We start from the raw sequence: 18,089 nt of genomic DNA, 5'->3' as shown, positions 1-18,089 counted from the left end.
GATGACGTGGGCTCTCGTGTGCAGAACTATGTTATGTTGTAATAGGTTTTGGCAGTTTTCTGGCTTTGTTCCCCTCTAGTACTTAAACAGGTAGGGGCTTTCCACTAGTTAAGCACACAGTTTGTGGCATGTGTGGCTTGCCCACCCGTGAATAAAGGCATGTCAAGCATCCCTACAGCTCCACGCATTTTCTTCCATCTACCAGAGGATCTGCCAGGCCTTGATCCATTGCAACACACAGAGAGACAGAAAGTATTGTAGAATGGTGATTGCCAGGGGCCGGGGGAAGGGGTAATGGAGAGTTATTATTTATTGGGTATAGATTTTAAGTTTTCCAAGATGACAAGAATTTTGGAGGTTTGTTTGTTGCACAACACTATGAATGACCTTAACGCTACTGAAATGTACATTTCAAAATTGTGAAGTTGATAAATTTCATGCATCTGTTACTACAACTCAAAATCAAAGTAAATGCTAATGCCTCAGCACCTCCAACCCTGTATTGGCATATCCTCACTGTCACTTCGTGCTTGATCATTTTTCTGAAAGTGTGAGTGTAGCTGGATAGAATGTGACTCAGTGGTAGAAATATTAAAGCATGGCCTTCGGGCTCTTTTCGGTGACAACTGAAGGACAATCCGATAAACCCTGCGTGCAGAGACAGTGATGATCAGTGTGACCCAATGAGTGCTTCATAAATAATGACTTTCAGTTGGAAACCTCATTAAGATGTGTTAGCTCCACCCAATATCCAGACTTAGAAATTGTCCATTTTGTCTGGGCCTTCCGGTGTATCATGCCTGGCCCTGTCTGTGTGGCAAAGAATTGTAGCTAGAGAACTCTGGGTCTTAAGTTTTTATGATATTCAAATAAAATAAATGAAATGTTTTCTCCCTGTCTTCTCATTTCTGGGAAGCTTTCCTGACCTCCCAGTTTGGGTTCCATAGTTACTCTTTTTTAAAAATATTTTATTTATTTATTTTTAGACAGAGGGGAAGGGAAGGAGAAAGAATGGGAGAGAAACATCAATGTGTGGTTGCCTCTCATGTGTCCGCTACTGGGGACCTGGTCTGCAACCCAGGCATGTGCCCTGACTGGGAATCAAACTGGCGGCCCTTTGCTTCACAGGCCCGTGCTCAAGCCACTGAGCTATACCAGCCAGGGCCTTGATCTCTGTTATTCTAATTGCCCTAGACCTTCCCTGAATCGTAAGCTCCTAGGAAACAAGGGTATGTCTTACCCATTTCTGTGCGGTCATTTTTCTAAAAAAGCCTGCATAGTATATGCTCAGTAAAACTTCACTGACTAAATAAAGAGAAAAAAAGTCTTTACTCTCAAATGGCTTACTGTGTTGTGCTGGGAACAAATGTGGAAGCAAAAGCAATTTTTCGCACAAGTGGGAAAACGATACATTGTGAGCACAGAGAAGGGTTTGATTGCTTTTTTTGGATTGGGGTGGAAGGGAGAGGGAGAGGCTTTTGTGACAGGAATTGAAATGTTAAAGGATGGTTTGTTCACAACTTAGATTTTTTTAAAGTACTGAAATGCCAAAATATTATTAGTATATCATTTCATTACTTTAAAAAAATCTGAAGTCATAGTCATTTACATCCTGACTCATACCCAAAGAATTACATGGTACTCACAAATTTCCAAATGAACAAAAATGTACTGCTTTAAAAACATTCTTGCCCTGGCTGGTGTGGTTCAGTGGATTGAGCGCCAACCTGAGAAACAAAGGGTTACCGGTTTGATTCCCAGTCAGGGCACATGCCTGGGTTGCAGGCCAAGTCCTCAGTAGTGGGTGTGTGAAAGGCAATGACACATTGATGTTTCCCTTCCTCCCCTTCTCCCTCCCTTCCCCCCTCTCTAAAAATAAATAAATAAATACGCCCTCATTGGTGTGGCTCCCTGGATTGAGTGCCAACCTATAAATCAAATTGCTGGTTCAATTCCCAGTCAGCACATGCCTGGGTTGTGGGCTAGGTCCCTGGCTGGGGACCTGTGAGAGGCTACTGGTCGATGTATCTATCACATACTGATGTTCCTTTCCCTCTCTTTCTCCCTAACTTCCCCTTTCTCTAAAAATAAATAAAATCTTTATAAAAAATAATAGTAAAATCGAATAAGTAAAACCTTTAAAAAAAACATTCACACCACTGTTTCTCTATTTTTGTTTTCAAATTCTTCGAGGTATCTCATTTTGCTTACCAGTCCACAAGTTATTAGTAGCTCTGAACATCTTATATTTATTAGTCATTTTTAAAAATTTTTATTTATTTCTCTTTAGAGGTGAAGGGAAGGAGAGAGGGAGAGAAATATCAATGTATGGTTGCCTCTGGTGTGTCCCCTTCTGGGAACTCGCGTGCAACCCAGGCATGTGCCCTGACTGGGAATTGAACCGCAATCGTGTGGTTCACAGGCCCGTGCTCAATCCACTGAGCTACGCCAGCCAGGGCTAGTTATCAGTCATTTGTATTCTCCTTAGAATCAGTTTGGGACTCCATCTAATCCCAAAGGTCTCCTATAAGAATCTCCCTAGAACTGAGGTGGAGAAATCTTAGGGAAACAGAGAGAGAGGATAGTAGAAAAAATTTGAAGAGAAAAAGGAAAAAAAGAGGAGTCAGGTTTCTAGGACCAATTCCAGGACCTCTGAAAACCCAACTACTACTCTTCCTCAGTGGTAGGAGTTTCTCCTCTTCCTTTCCTTTTTTTCCTTTCAATGTCATGTTTGTTCTCACAATCCTGATTTGCTTCCTTAATCACTCTGGAAAGACTCAAGCCAGAATTACAAAGAATCCTTAATTCTAGTTCCTGGCCCCTCTGCAGGTGTAAAAACAGCTAAAGACAAGGTAGATAACTATGACAAATTTTTTTCTCATACATTGACAAAATACCAATGATTTGATAGTATACAAAATAAATACTAAAATACCATCATTCCCATTTTGCTCCAGTATTATACATATTAGATTGAAGTCCCAGCAGTTTATCAGGAGAAGGGAAGATGGATTCTCCTGATAGTGACCAGCTGGCTAGTTCTGCCAAAAATTTTTAAAACATTTTATTTATTTATTTTTAAAGAGAAGGGAAGGAAGGGAAAAAGAGGGAGAGAAACATCAATGTGTGGTTGCCTCTCACGTGCCCCTACTGGGGACCTGGCCCGCAGCCCAGGCATGTGCCCTGACTGGGAATTGAACTGGCAACCTTTAGTTGACAGGCTGGTGCTCAACCCACTGAGCCACACCAGCCAGGGCTGTCAAATTTTCATTCAGATAAAGATAGTATTAGGAACAAATATAACAAAAGATGCTCAAGACATATACTGAAACCTATAAAAGGTACATCCCCAAATAAAGACACCCTGTTCATAGACTTTAAAAATCAATATTGTAGCCCTGGCTAATGTGGCTCAGTGGATTGAATGCCAACCTTCGAACCAAAGGCACATCATAATTACATTAGTCAAGACCAAAATGAAGGAGAGAATCCTAGAAGCAGCAAGGGATAAGGGGACAGTCACCTACAAAGGAGTACCCATCAGACTGTCAGCAGATTTCTCAAAAGAGACCTTACAGGCAAGAAGGGGCTGGAAAGAAGTATTCCAAGTCATGAAATCCAAAGACCTACAGCCAAGATTGCTTTATCCAGCAAAACTTTCATTTAGAATGGAAGGACAGATAAAGTGCTTCTCAGATAAGGTCAAATTGAAGGAGTTCATCATCACCAAGCCCTTATTATATGAAGTGCTAAAGGGACTTATATAAGAAAAAGAAGATGAAAAATATTAACAGTGAAAGGACAGCAAACACACAGTTATTAACAACCACACCTAAGACAAAAGCAAACCAAGAGGACAGCTAGATCAGGAGTGGAACCATAGAAATGAAGAACACATGGAGGGTTAGCAACAGGGGAGTGGGAGGGGGAGAAGGGGGGAGAAGGCACAGAAAATAGCATAGATGGTAGGTAGAAAATAGATAGGGGGAGGGTGAGAATAGTGGGGGAAATATAGAATCTAAAGAACTTGAGACACGTGGTTATAAACTAAGGGGGGGAGAATGGTGGGGGAGGGAGGGTGCGGGTGGAGGGGAATGAAGGGGGGGAATAGAACAACTGTAATGGTATAATCAATAAAATATATTTTAAAAAATAAGATATAAAAAATAAAAAATAAATAAAACAACAACAACAACAAAGGGTCTCTGGTTAGATTCCCAGTCAGGGCACATGCCTGGGTTGTGGGCCAGGAACCCCACTAGGGGGCGCGCAAGAAGCAACAACACATTGATACTTTCCCTCTTTCCCTTTCCTTCTGTCTAAAAACAAATAAAATCTTTAAAAACACTCAATACCTGGCTGGTGTAGCTCAGTGGATTGAGCGTGGGCCTGCGAACCAGACTATCGCGGTTCAATTCCCAGTCAGGGCGCATGCTTGGGTTGCAGGCCAGTTTCCGGCAGGGGCTAGTTCTCTGCAGGGGATGCATGAGAAGCAACCATACATTGATGTTTCCTTCCTCTCTCCTTCCCTTCCCCTCTAAAGATAAATAAATAAAATATTTTTTAAAAAAGTATGTTCCTCTATAAAAGACTTGTACTTCTCCCAGGTTTTTAAATAAAAAAAAATAATAAAATAAAATAAATAAATAAATAAATAAAACACTCAATATTGTAAAACTCTCAATTTCTATGGCAAATCCAATAAAATTCCAGCATATGTGTGTGTGTGTGTGTGTGTGTGTGTGTGCAAAATAGACCTCTCACATTGGGCATCCTCCTGCAAAGTGAAAGGTAGCCAGTTCAATTCCCAGTCAGGGCATATGCGTGAGCTGTGGTTTGATCCCCAGTTGGGGCACATAAGGAAGGCAACCAGTCGATGTTTCTCTCTCACATTGTGTTTCTTTCCTTCTCTTTCTCTCTCCCTTCCTCTTTCTCTAAAAATAAATAAAATCTTTTTTTAAAATAAAATTTATATAGATATGTGAAGAGCCAAAAAACAGGCAAGACAGAAAATAGTAAAGACAGAAAAGAGTAAACAGCTGGCAGACCCATTCCTTCACAGAAACACTGAAAAAACGAGCAAGAAGTTTCAGAGTCAACTTTGTTGTAACTCTGAAAAATAGTCAAAACTTTGAAGTAACCAAATGAATACCGAATCAAGAAAAGGGAGTCCTGGCTGGTGTAGCTCAGTGGATTGAGCACGGGATTGCGAAGCAGAGGATCGCAGTTCATTCCCAGTCAGGGCACATGCCTGGGTTGCAGGCCAGTTCCCAGCAGGGGACACACGATACATTGTGTGTCCTCGGCAGAGGCAACCATACATGGATATTTCTCTCCCTCTCTCCTTCCCTTCCCCTCTAAAGAGAAATAAATAAAATATTTAAAAAAAGAAAAGGGAAACAGGGCTGGCTTTAGTTCAGAGGGTACTTCGATTCATAAGAAAAGGGAAACATAAGCATGGTAGGAGAGTTTTCTTCTGTTTTAGCTTTGCCCCACCTCCCACTTTGGTGTGGTAGTGGTTTTTTAATATGATGAGAGTGAGAGAGAGAGAATAGAGAGAAACAGCAATTTATTGTTCCATTCTTTCATGTACTCACCAGTTGACTCCTGCCTGTACCCTGACCAGGGATTGAACCGGCAAACCTGGCCTGTCCAGATGATAACGGAACAAACTGAACTACCCAGACAGGGCATGCGGCAGAATTTCAAAGCCAGCAGTCAGTTTTCCCAGTGTGGGTAAGCTGGTCCCAGAAAGAGCGGAGCAGACCTTGTTCCCAACGAATTGCATTTCCCGGTGTTTGAACCCATCTGTGGGTTCCCTGAAGGAATGATAAAAGGGGCTTGCCTTAATTTGACCTAACTCGAAAATCTCTCAGGTCAGAAAATCAGCTACATAAGGAATGTTCTGGAAAATACTGAATGACAAATGAGCTACCCACTGCTCGCTGGGGCAAAACATTGCAGTCGTAGCAAATAGATGTGCCAAATGTCTGGGAGAAAAAGCTGAGAAAAAACTTGACTTTGGAAAACCAAAGCTTTATAGACATAGAACAGGATGCATGCTCAGAAAACACTTCAGTTCTCTAACCTTTCACCTCTGGCTGATATTTAGGTTCAGTGGGAACAGAAAGTGAAGGGAAAACTGGAGTTGTGAACAGACTGACTAAGTGTTGAGGGGCTGTACCAACACAGAACCAGTTTACAAATATTGAGAGAATACTCTTTTGTTTTGTACTTAGGCGTCTAAGGAAATCACTCTCAAACCATTAGACGACCACTAAGGTAGTGAAACAGACTTCAATGTCTACACATGACAAAGAATACAGTCTTTACGAATATAGTTTAGAAAGTTTACTAAGCAAAAACTACAACATGCAACAACAACAAAATGTGGGGAAAGACACTGATTTCAAGTATACGATTCCCTCAGGAAACTAAAAATGGAACTGCCTTTTGACCCAGCAATTCCACTGCTGGGAATATACCCTAAGAATCTTGAAACACCAATCCACAAGAACCTATGCACCCCAGTGTTCATAGCAGCACAATTTACAATAGCCAAGTGCTGGAAGCAACCTAAGCACCCATCAGTAAATGAGTGGATCAAAAACTAGGGTACATGCCCTGGCTGGTGTAGCTCAGTGGATTGAGTATGGGCCTGAGAACTAAGGGATCAAGGTTCTATTCCCAGTCAGGGCACATGTCTGGGTTGCAGGCCAGTTCCCAGTGGGGGACACAGGAGAGGCAGCCATACATTGATATTTCTCTCCCTCTCCCCTTCCCCTCTAAAGATAAATAAATAAAATCTTAAAAAAAACTAGGGTACATTTACACAATGGAATACTACACAGGAGAAAGAAAGAAGGAGCTCCCACTCTTCACACAGCATGTATGGATCTGGAGAGCATTATGCTAAGTACAATAAGCCAGGCAGTGAAAGACAAATACAATATGATCTCACCTATAAGTGGAACCTAAACAACAAAATAAACAAGTGAGCAAATAGAACCAGAGACATGGAAATAAAGAACAATCTGACAGTAACCAGAGGGGATGGGGAAGTGGATAATGGGAGTAGAGGAGAGAAGGGCTTTTAGGAATAGCCATAAAGAACACATGGACAACACCAAGGGGGGGGGGTGAGATCAGGGATGGGAGGTGTGGGGAGTTGTGGGGGTAAAATGGAGACAGCTGTACTTGAACAACAATAAAAGAAGTTTAAGAAAAAGAGAGACTCTGATTTCCAGAGTTACCATCTTATAATTTTCAAAATGTCCAATTGTCAACAAAAAAAATTATGAGGTACATAAAGTAATAAAAAGTATAGCCCTGCCCTGGCTGGAGTAGCTCAGTGGATTGAGCACGGGCCTGAGAACTAAGGGATCAAGGTTCGATTCCCAGTCAGGGCACATGCCTGGGTTGCAGGCCAGTTCCCAGCGGGGGACACAGGAGAGGCAACCATACATTGATATTTCTCTCCCTCTCTCCTTCCCTTCCCCTCTAAAGATAAATGAATAAAATCTTTTTAAAAAGTATAGCCCAGCCCTGGCTGGTGTAGCTCAGTGGATTGAGCATGGGCCTGCGAACCAGATGATCACGGTTCGATTCCCAGTCAGGGCACATTGCCTGGGTTGCAGGCAGGTTCCCTGCAGGCCAACTCCCAGCAGGGACGCACGAAAGGCAACCATACATTGATGTTTCTCTCCGTCTCCTTCTCCTCTAAAGATAAATAAATAAATAAAATCTTTTTAAAAAGTATAGCCCATTCACAGAAGAAAAAGAGAAATTAAAAGAAACCAAATCTCAGGAAGCCCAGACATTGGACTTATGAAAAATAAATCAGCTATATAAAATATGTTGAAAAAACTAAAGGAAACCATATTAAGAACTGAAGAGAATAATGCCTCACCAAACAGAATATTAATAGACTATAACATCCAACAACAGCAACATGGTAATATGTGAAGTACGGGATGTGTTAAGTACTGGTAACCTTATTAAGGTTAACACATCAAACATATATGTGTATCAAATCACATTGTACACCTTAAATTTACATAATTTTTATATCTATTACATCTCAGCTGGAAAAAATAAAACACATTTTGGGGGGAGAAAAATGAAGAGATGTCAGAAAAAAGAATCAAACAGAAGTTCTTAAGCTGAAAGATACACTATTAAAAATTACAGGAGAGCTTCAAAACTATATTTGAGCTGGCAGAATGAAATAGTGAACATGAAGAGAAGTCAATTACAATTTTCTGGTTGGAGAAGCATCATGAAAAAAAGAATGAATAAAATTAACAGAATGGAAGAGAGCCATGAGATACCATCAAGTACACCAACACACACATAATGAGAGTCCTCGCAGGAGAGAAAAATACAGAAAAAGTATGGCTAGAAATGTCCCAAATCTGATGGAAGCCATGTATCTACACATCTAAGAAGCTTATCAATCTCCAAGGTAAATAAATACAAAGTTCCCTAGCACAACAGACAGAGAGAAAGGGAATTTTGAACATACTAAGAAAGAAGTGATTTGTCACTTGAAAAATTCTCTGTAAGATTAACAACCAATTTCTCATTAGAAACCAAAGAACTCAGAAAGCAGTGGGACGACATAAAGTACTGGAAGAAATGAAGTTGATCAAGGATTCTAGGCGGGGTGGGGTAGGGATGAAGGGATTGAGCAAAAAAAGAAAAAAAGATGAACTCGAGTTCTTTCACAACAGTATGGTGATCGCAGGGGTGGGGGTGGCTGGAGGTGGAAGAGAGTATGGGGGGATAAATGGTGGTGGAAGAAGAAAATTAAAAAAATAGGTATAAAGAAATCTATGTCTGGCATACTGATTCTTAAAAAATGAAGGAAAGCCCTGGCCAGGATGGGTAGCTCAGTTGCTTCAAGCATCATCCTGATATGCCAGGATGTGGACTTTAATCCCTGGTCAGGGCACATACAGGGATCCACCAACGAATGCATAAATAAGCTGAACAACAACCGAATTTTTCTCTCTCTCACCAATACATAAAATTTAAAGAAACAAATGAATAATTACAGCGCTCTCGGCATTCCTGGGATCTGTCTCTTGCTGCACCAGGGTTTGGACGGAGGAGGCCTAGGGAGGTACCTTCTCTCTAATTCCCCTCCAACCTCTTTTCCAGGGACCGCGGTTGACACCACCTCAGCTGTCCTCAGCCCCCGAGATCAGGCGACACCATTTTTTCACCATAATTCCTCATTGCCTAACAACCATGAGCTACCAGATTTGTCAGAGTTATTCCGTCGAGGTGCAGGCTTCTGTTCACTGCCTGGCCACCCTGCACCTGTGGGCAGGTCACAACTACCTCTCTCTGGGCTTCTACTTCGACCTGAAATGTGGTTCTGCAGGGCGTGGGCCACTTCTTCGGACAATGGAATTGGCCAATGAGAAGCGTGAGGGCTCTGAGTGTCTCTTAAAGCTGCAAAACCAGCGCAGTGGCCGCATTCTTCTCCAGGACATAGCGAAGCCGTCCCAAGATGAGTGGGGTAAAATTCAGGATGCCATGGAAGCAGCCTGGACCTTGGGGAAGAACCTGACCTCAGGCTCTATTGTATCTTCGTGGGTTCTACCCCCACAGACCCTCAGCTCCATGACTTCCTGGATGAGGAAATGAAACTCATCAAGAAGCTGTGTGACTACCTGGCTCACCTCCACAGGCTAGCCAGCTCCCAAGCTGGTCAGCTCCCAGGCGGGCGTGGACGAATATGTCTTGGAAAGGCTCACCCTCAAGCACGATTAGGAAGCCTTTGGAGCTCAGAGGACTCTGAGGGGCCCCTCTCCATTTCCCTATGTCTGGATTTTGCCTGAGCCTGTCCCTGAAACCACTACACACCTTTAACCATCTCTCTTACATTGGACCAAATGGAAACAATAAAACATTTTGCAGCAAGAACAAAATGAAGGACAAATTAAGATAGTCCCCGATAAACAAAAACTGAGGTTTTTAAAAAAAATTTAATTGTTCAAGTACAGTTTTCTGTCTTTTACTCCCATCCCAGCCCATCCCCCAACCTTCCCCATCTCCCTCCCATGTACACACCCCTCCTTGTTTTTGGCCATGTGTCTTTTATACTAGTTCCTGTAAACAGTTCCCCTTTTCTCCTGAAATTCCCTGCCCTCTCTCTCTCTCTGGTCACTGTCAGCCTGTTCTCTATTTCAGTGTCTTTGGTTATATTTTGCTTGTTTTTTTTTTAAGATTTTATTTATTTATCTTTAGAGGGGAAGGGAAGGAGAGAAGGAGAGAAATATCAGTGTATGGTTGCCTCTCATGAGTCCCCTGCTGGGAACTGGCCTGCAACCCAGGCATGTGCCCTGACTGGGAATCGAACCGCGATTGTTTGTGTCGCAGGCCCACGCTCAATCCACTGAGCTACACCAGTCAGGGCTTGTTTTGTTGTTTAGGTTCCTGTTAAAGGTGAGATCATGTGTTATTTGTCATTCACCACCTGGCTTATTTTGCTTAGCATAATGCTTTCCAGTTCTATTCATGCTGTTGCAAAGGATAGGAGCTTCTTCTTTCTTTCTACTGCATAGAATTCCATCGTGTAAATGTACCCTAGTTTTTTTTTAAAGATTTTATTTATTTATCTTTACAGGGGAAGGAGAGAGGGAGAGACCCATCAATGTATGATTACCTCTAATTCGTCTCCTGCTGGGAACTGGCCTGCAGGGAGCTGGCCTGCAACCCAGCCATGTGCCCTGACTGGGAATCCAACCGTGATCCTCTGGTTCGCAGGCCTGAGCTCAGTCCACTGAGCCACACCAGCCAGGGAAATGTACCCTATTTTTTGATCCACTCATTTACTTATGGGCACCTAGGTTGCTTCCAACACTTGGCATTTGTAAATTGTGCTGCAGTGAACATTGGGGTGCATAGGTTCTTTTGGGTAGGTGTTTCAGGGTTCTTAGGATATAATCCTAGAAGTGGAATTGCTAGGTCAAAAGGCAGTTCCATTTTTAGTTTCTTGAGAATATTCCTTACTGTTTTCCATGGTGGTCGTACCAGTCTGCAATCCTACTAGCAGTGAACTAGTATTCCCTTTTCTCCACAACCTCTCCTACACTTGTTGTTTGCTGCTTTGTTTATGATGGCCATTCTGACCAGTTGAAGAGGTATCTCATTGTGGTTTTAATTTGCATCTCTAAAAGCTGAGAGAGTTTGTTCTAGTAGATTTGCCCAACAAGAAATGCTAAAGAAAGACAGGACAGAGAAGGGAATATGAAACATTAGAGTGGAGATACGCAAAATAGACAATAGAAGAACAATAGAGAAAATCAGCAAAACTAAATGTTGTATTTTTTTTTCTTAAGATCAACAAAATTGCCCTGGCTGGTGTGGTTCAGTTGGTTGGAACACTGTCCCCTGCACCAGATGGTTGTGGGTTTCGTTCCTGTCAGAGCACATGCCTGGGTTTCATGTTCTATTCCCAGTCGGGGCTTGTGCAGGAGGCAATCAATTGACGTTTCTCTCTCTCTCTCTCTCTCTCTCTCCTCTTCTTCTCTCTCTAAAAGCAATGAAAAAATGGCCTCAGGTGAGGATAAAAAGCATGCAATGTTCTTGATGTGCCTGCAAAGTAGACAATTTGGGTTGTTTTGACTTAGTTATCTTCTTGAAATTCAGTCTTTCTTGCTGTTTCTTGATTTGGTTCTACTTAAAAAACAAATACATAGGGTATTTGTCTTTCACCACTTGGCTTACTTCACTTAGCATAATGCTCTCCAGTTCCATCCATGCTGTCATGAAGGGTGGGAGTTCCTTCTTTGTTTCTGTTGCGTGGTATTTCATTGTGTAAATGTACCATAGTTTTTGGATCCACTAATTTACTGTTGGGCACTTAGGCTGTTTCCAGCCCTTGGCTATTGTGAATAACACTACAGTGAACACAGGGGTGTTTATGTTCTTCAAATTGGTGTTTTGGGTGTCTTCAGATATATTCCCAGAAGTGGGGCTGATTTACTTTGAAAGATTTTCTTCTCCCTTATAATTTTCATAATTTAAGTGGGCAGGTGATTCTAACTTCTTTTATGTCAAAAAACTAGACAGACTTAAGAGACAAAAGGAATTACTGTTTTATGAGTTTAATTATATTAATTTTTAATGGACTGTGTATTCATTTTTGAGTCATTTTAGGTTCACAGAAAAATTGAGCTGAGAGTACTCAGCATTCCCATATACCTCTTAGCTACCCCATTTCTGTATTTTACTTTTGTTGCCCGTGCTTTTGTTCTCACGTGAAAAACAATTGCCAACCTGATGTCCTGAAGCTTTTCTCCTACACAATGCTTTCTTCCAGTATTATAAGTTTAGGCCATCCTGGATTCACATCATCCAGACTTTATATTATCCTGTCTCTGTGGTCCAAGTTCAGCAAATTTCCTGGAGCTCAGATGCCTGAAGGTAGGAGAACGTATCTTTTTAAGTTAATTCCTAGGATTCTCATACAAATATGCTGTTCATCTACAAGCTGTATTAGTCAGAGTCATCACTTACAGAAATAATGGCAAAAGAATTGTGGAGTGGGTTACGACTTCCCACTGTTACAATTTTCCATTGTTACATGGATTGACTAATTTATATGCCCAGTGCCCAACTGAGGAACATCTATGTCACTCTGATGTGACAAATAATGCAGCAGTGAATAGTCTTGCAGACATCTCATTTTTCGCATGTAGAGTGTATTTGTTGGAGACATTCCTATTAGTTAAATTGCATTTACCAGGGAATAAAATAAAAATTCTGTAAATTGTATATTTAAGTGATATTTAATGTGTGGAATATGAGAAGAAAAGCAGTATTCCAGATATGGAAGGCTGGTTTCTACAGATGGCAAATGGTGCCCAAATATTTGAAAGATGACTTGAAATGTGTACAGGCTTCTCTTGATTAAAAAATTGTCGGAATCTATCGAGTTTTCAAAGTATTCCATTCAAAAAAGGCTCATCACTTTGTATTCCAGTAGAAAGCAGCAACCCTGTTGCCTAAATACAACAGGTGTTCTTGCAAATTTCAAGAAAAGCTAATGGAATGAACTAAAACATTTCTGTAGAATACACTTTGAAATAATTTGAAACTATTCAATTTTAGGAAACTGATTTGTGACTTGTAGAGATTACCAATGGACAATTAAATTATAGAACATAAAAGCAGAAATCATCACGCCATACCCCTGTAATGAGGAAACAGACCTAGGTTGCTTGGTTTGTGACCTAAACATCACATCACACTGGGGGCATGGCCTGCGTGTGCGTGGGCACGCTTGTATACGTGTGTTCCAAGCAGCAGTTTAGACTTTACGGTGTATTCAATATTGCAAGAATTGTATGCAGATCTCAAGTTGGTCTAATGACATATCTATTCGTATATACGTGTGTGTGTATATGGCAGGTGGAATATTGTATATAAAATATCTAGGAAAGCTGGTGTGCTGAATATTATACATAAAGCATCCAAGAAAAGCAATGTGCTTTTTGATAACCTGGAATATTAGAAGATATTTTGGGTCAACGCATAGATTATGAGTGCAGTGTATGGTCTGAGTCTAATTCCTGTGGGATTTGGTGTCTTGGTTTCCTCATCTGAAAAATGTAGGTAACAAGCGTGTGTCTGCCTCAAAGGGTATAAGGATTACATGAAGTCATCTGAATAAAGATTTAGTGTAGTGCTAGACGTATAGAAACTCTCCATGAATGTAAGTTGGTGCCATTGTTTTGCCAATATGTGAAGGAAGGGGAATATATCAAAACGCATTTTCCGAATGAAGTCACAATAGTCACTAGCACTTTCAGGTCAATGGGACTAAATTGGAACCCCTAAGAAAAGGTGGGGAGGATCAAATGACTTAGACCGCCTTAGCAACAGGCCCCCAAAGAATGTGAATTTCCGTAGCCAATAAGAATTCGTGGTGTGGAGGAGGTAGCCAATGGATGATGGAAAGAGGAAGAGGGAGGACGCGCCAATTCTCCTGCCTGAGCCTCGGCCCAACAAAATGGCGGCGGCAGCGGCGTCGCTTTGTTTCCGCGGCTCCTGCAGCAGTGGCAGCGCTAGCGGCCTTTGAGCTGTAGGGACGATTCAGCACCAGCCATAGTGACGACCAACAGTTCAGTGCGTTTGTGTCATAACCGGACGCCAGGGAGCGCGGAGCGGCGCCCTGCGCTCTCTGAAGCCTACAAGGCTTTGAAGCGAAAACATGACTGCTGAGCCCATGAGGTAAAGCACAACCCGGTCTCGTGGGTCTTAGTGTTCTTGGCCTACGCGCCTTCTGAGTTGGGTGTTTGGCAAAGCTTTGGCATGGTGGCCCAAGCCTGTCCGTTGCTTAGCTGAAAAGAGGCATCGTTTTCTGTGTAGGTGAGAAGCGTTTAGGGGTTTGGCAGCGGGTTCCATCCCCGGGTGGGGGTGGGGGTGGCATCGGTGGAGGTGGCGGTGGGGGGGCGCGGCCTGGCTGGTGGGGCGCCCGGTTTAACCTCCCCGAACCGGTGAAGCTTACTTAGATTCCTCTGTCTATTCTTTAATGCACGTGGCATTGAGACCACCGCAAAGTCGGAAACGGTTTTCGCTGTCCTCGTCATTCTTTCTAATCTTTGGGCCTAGAAACTGCGTGGGTAAGAAGCGGCTCGTAGCGGGGGGAGTGGGAAGAGGGGGAGGGGCGGGCGGGCGGGATGATGTGAGATCCTGGGAAGACTTAGTGGCATCGAGACTGCTGGAGACGGGAAGTACCCCGGCGGTGCTGAATCGTTTTTTCTGCAGCACCTGGGGACAAGCCCTTTTTTGGGAGTGAATGGATGGGTCTTGTCGGGTATTTGCATCCCTTCTCTCCTGCCTCGTGAAGGGTATCCTTGGATTTACCTCTAGGCAAGGGGATACTAAGGTGGGGTTTTGCTTCCAGGTGGCCCCAGTATACTACTTATTTGCGAAGTCTAGCTTGAACGGGTGGTAAGGCAGACCTCGAATGTTTCGCTACTTTCGGAGCAAATTTCGATCAGAAGTCGTTAGACCCTATTTTTTTTTTGGGTTGTTTATTTATTCATGGGGGAAGGGCAGGTAACCGTAGATTGATGGGAAGTGAGATTTATTGCAAGGGAAGCTGTCCCTCGCAGGATGCCTCTTGCCAATGAAGCACGTTCAGTAGGTTGAAGCTGGGTTTTTTTTTCTCTCTTGTGTTTGTGATAAATCTCTTGATAGTGTCTAAAATATGGGTTAATTTGAAATGTGTACTCCTTTTACACAGGTGACTGGCTTGCTTTTCACACAGTTTGACATTCGACTTTTCATTCCTTGTGAATCAAGTAATTTTTCTACTCTGAGATGTATTCTTGGCGCCTAGTGGCAAAATAAACAAAATAACTGGAAGTATGAATCAGAATTGCATTCGTAGTTGCCAAAATGTGTGTCTTTGAGTCACTATTAGGATGGCATTGGTTTATAGGGCTCTTGAGCTAGGATGTAGAATTTTGGAATGAACCTGTGATAGTTGCTATGCCTATTTTTCTGCATTAACAAGCAGTAGATAGATGTTTTCCTTCCCTTGAGTAAAAAAAAAAAATACACTTTAGTTCTTACATTATAGATCCCTGGTGTGTAAAGATTGTGGCTTTAGTTTCTGAATTGATGTTTGTTGACTCAAGTATAGTAAACCTTTATATATGGGGCATTGAGCACATAGAGGTACCCAGTACAACTTGTTGGCTGGTTATTATCAGGTGCTCATGTTCAGCTACATAAAGGGTGTACTTAAAGTTAAATATGACCTCTAGACTTTACTTCATCTCACAAAATCTGCATTTAAGACTATAGGTTTTCTGAATTTGGACTTCTCCCTTTCTCCAGGGTGAACAAATTAACTGTGTATAGACTTTCTGAATAGAATTATTTATTTTATGCCAGGGTTAAATTTTCCTTATGGGTCTTGAATTTGTGAAGATCCTGGTAGTAAGAGTAAGAATTCTAACTAAAATTGAGTGCTTATTGTTGATCTTTATCTTGATTAATTCTCGACCACATGGGGTAGGTACTTAATATTTCCCATTTTACAGATGAGCTGGAAACTGAGGCATAAGTTCTTTGAGATAAAAGAACTTGACCAGAGTTACCTTACACAGCTTGTAAATTGGTGAAGCAGGAATTGAACCCAGTCTTGACCCCAGAGCTTATGTTCTTTTTAAAAAGATTTTATTCATTTATTTTTAGAGAGAGGGAGAAAAACATTAATATGTGGTTGCCTCCCCCCCTAAACCCAGGCATGTGCCCTGACTGGGAATTGAACTGGCGACCCTTTGGTTTGCAGGCTGGCGCTCAGTCCACTGAGTCACACCAACCACAGCCAGAGCTTATGTTCTTAACCACAAGGAATTAATACCTCCTTGAGTTGCCAGATATAATGTGATTATGACCACTTTAATTTAGCCCAAGTATTATGACGGAAGAAGTTCACATTAACTATTGCTGTGGTCAATTGTTGAGTTTGTAGGTGTTTTTAGTATTTTGCCTCTAGCGTTCAGATAAGACAGCGAGATAACTGAAATGTAAACTCCAGAAGTCTTTAAGCTATGTGAAAAGCCCTTTTGTAATGAACCTCGTATTTAAATGTAGAGAACTAATTTGAAAATGCATGATGTTCCCTGTGTATTTACAATGAAAGAGCTGCAAGTGGGTATTCAAAAGAACTGTCTCAGGCTGAAGTGTCATTCATTTCAAGGGATAATCATAGATGATCAGACGGGTAATGCTTGAGGGAGTTGAACTCACAATACCAAATCACTCTTGATTGTCTTCTAATGTGAGACAGATAATATGAACAATTCTATGCATTATCATTAATTTTGTTACACAGTAGTTCCAGAATTTCTTCTTTGTCAGATCTTCTGCTGAGCATTTGATTAGTTCTGATTTTTACTTGTGTTCATAAAAAATTTTCTAGGCTACTGTGGTGAAAAAAATAGCCAAAAGACAAGAGGGAAGAAAATAAACTGATGACCTGGCTAAATTATACATTGAAAAATCAGTGGCTCAGACTTGAAAGGTTTTCTTACTATTTTTGAAGGCGTTTGTTATTTGTTTTGTTAGAAATATGATTCGCTTGTTTTTTCAAATTTTTGCCGTTATGAAAGGTTAGCTTCTGACTGACAGATAAACTTTATTTTCATATAAAGATCTTGGAGATTTGATGGGAGTTGTCATTAGAATCCTTATGGCAACCAAATTATTTAAAAAGCTGACAGAAGTATAACTTGTTATTGGATTTAAATTATAAAAGGCATAAGTCTAAATTGAGAGATGTTGGGAAAATGTCTTTAGAAAGTCACTGGCTGTTAGGTTTAATAGTTCTTAACATTGGTATACTACCCTAACTTTTGAAAAATATTATCTGTGTAATACTTGTATTCCTACTATATGAAAAGCATTAAGCCAGGCCTGTGCAAGGGGGGAGTAGATGCAAATTTTATTAAGGGTTTTGAAAACATTTAAATACCAGCTGTTTGATTATGTTACTATAAGTGAGGTGAAAAGAAAGATATTTCTTTTTTTAAAATTTAATTCTTGTTCAAGTACAGTTTTCTGTCTTGTGTTCCCAGCCCTGCCCCCCCCCCCAGAAAGATATTTCTGACTTTAATTTTGATCAGGCCAGTTACTATTGCAAACCCTTGGTGTAGTTGATCATGAGCTTTCAGTTATGTATTGTATTCCTCGAGATAAGAAAAATGTAGTACTTAAAGGAATTTCTATATAGATATGGATGTGTGCAATATTTTTCTATAAGGAAGTGTATGTATTTAATATTTATGTGCCTCTTCCAACTTTTGGAGTCTGAATAAATTCATGGGTACAGGTAGTTCTGGAGGTTACATGAAATCCTTTCCCCCAGACCTTGAATATTCTCTTGGACTTTGGCAGAAGCTGTTCAGGTGGTTTAAGCTACTGGAAAAGGAATATAGCAGGGCAGTAAAAAGAGTGTCTAAGTAGGATCTCTGTACCTGTATGCTTACGCTCATGTTATGATTGCCTTGATGGCTGAGATGCAAGATTTTTAACCTCCATCAGTAAAATGGGAGTAA

At 41.3% G+C, this 18,089-nt stretch overlaps 1 protein-coding gene and 1 pseudogene across 1 annotated transcript in view; both read left to right on the top strand.

The window, feature by feature from the left end:
- The first annotated feature begins 9,252 nt into the window (after positions 1–9,252).
- Positions 9,253–9,795, top strand: LOC118982823 (ferritin light chain-like; annotated as a pseudogene).
- Positions 9,796–14,011: 4,216 nt separating this feature from the next.
- Positions 14,012–18,089, top strand: part of LOC118982820 (transcriptional regulator ATRX-like) — a gene marked incomplete at its 3' end in the record, with an annotated part of 144,896 nt that continues 140,818 nt past the window's right edge. Inside the window, exon 1 of the mRNA XM_037039990.1 lies at positions 14,012–14,247. Coding sequence (XP_036895885.1) covers positions 14,228–14,247 — 20 coding nt within the window. The remainder of the gene's footprint in view (positions 14,248–18,089) is intronic.

This window comes from Sturnira hondurensis, unplaced genomic scaffold (genome assembly GCF_014824575.4).
Source record: "Sturnira hondurensis isolate 20B ecotype Veracruz unplaced genomic scaffold, ASM1482457v3 Scaffold0002270, whole genome shotgun sequence".
NCBI lineage: Eukaryota > Metazoa > Chordata > Mammalia > Chiroptera > Phyllostomidae > Sturnira > Sturnira hondurensis.
This window is presented reverse-complemented; position numbering and strand designations above follow the sequence as displayed.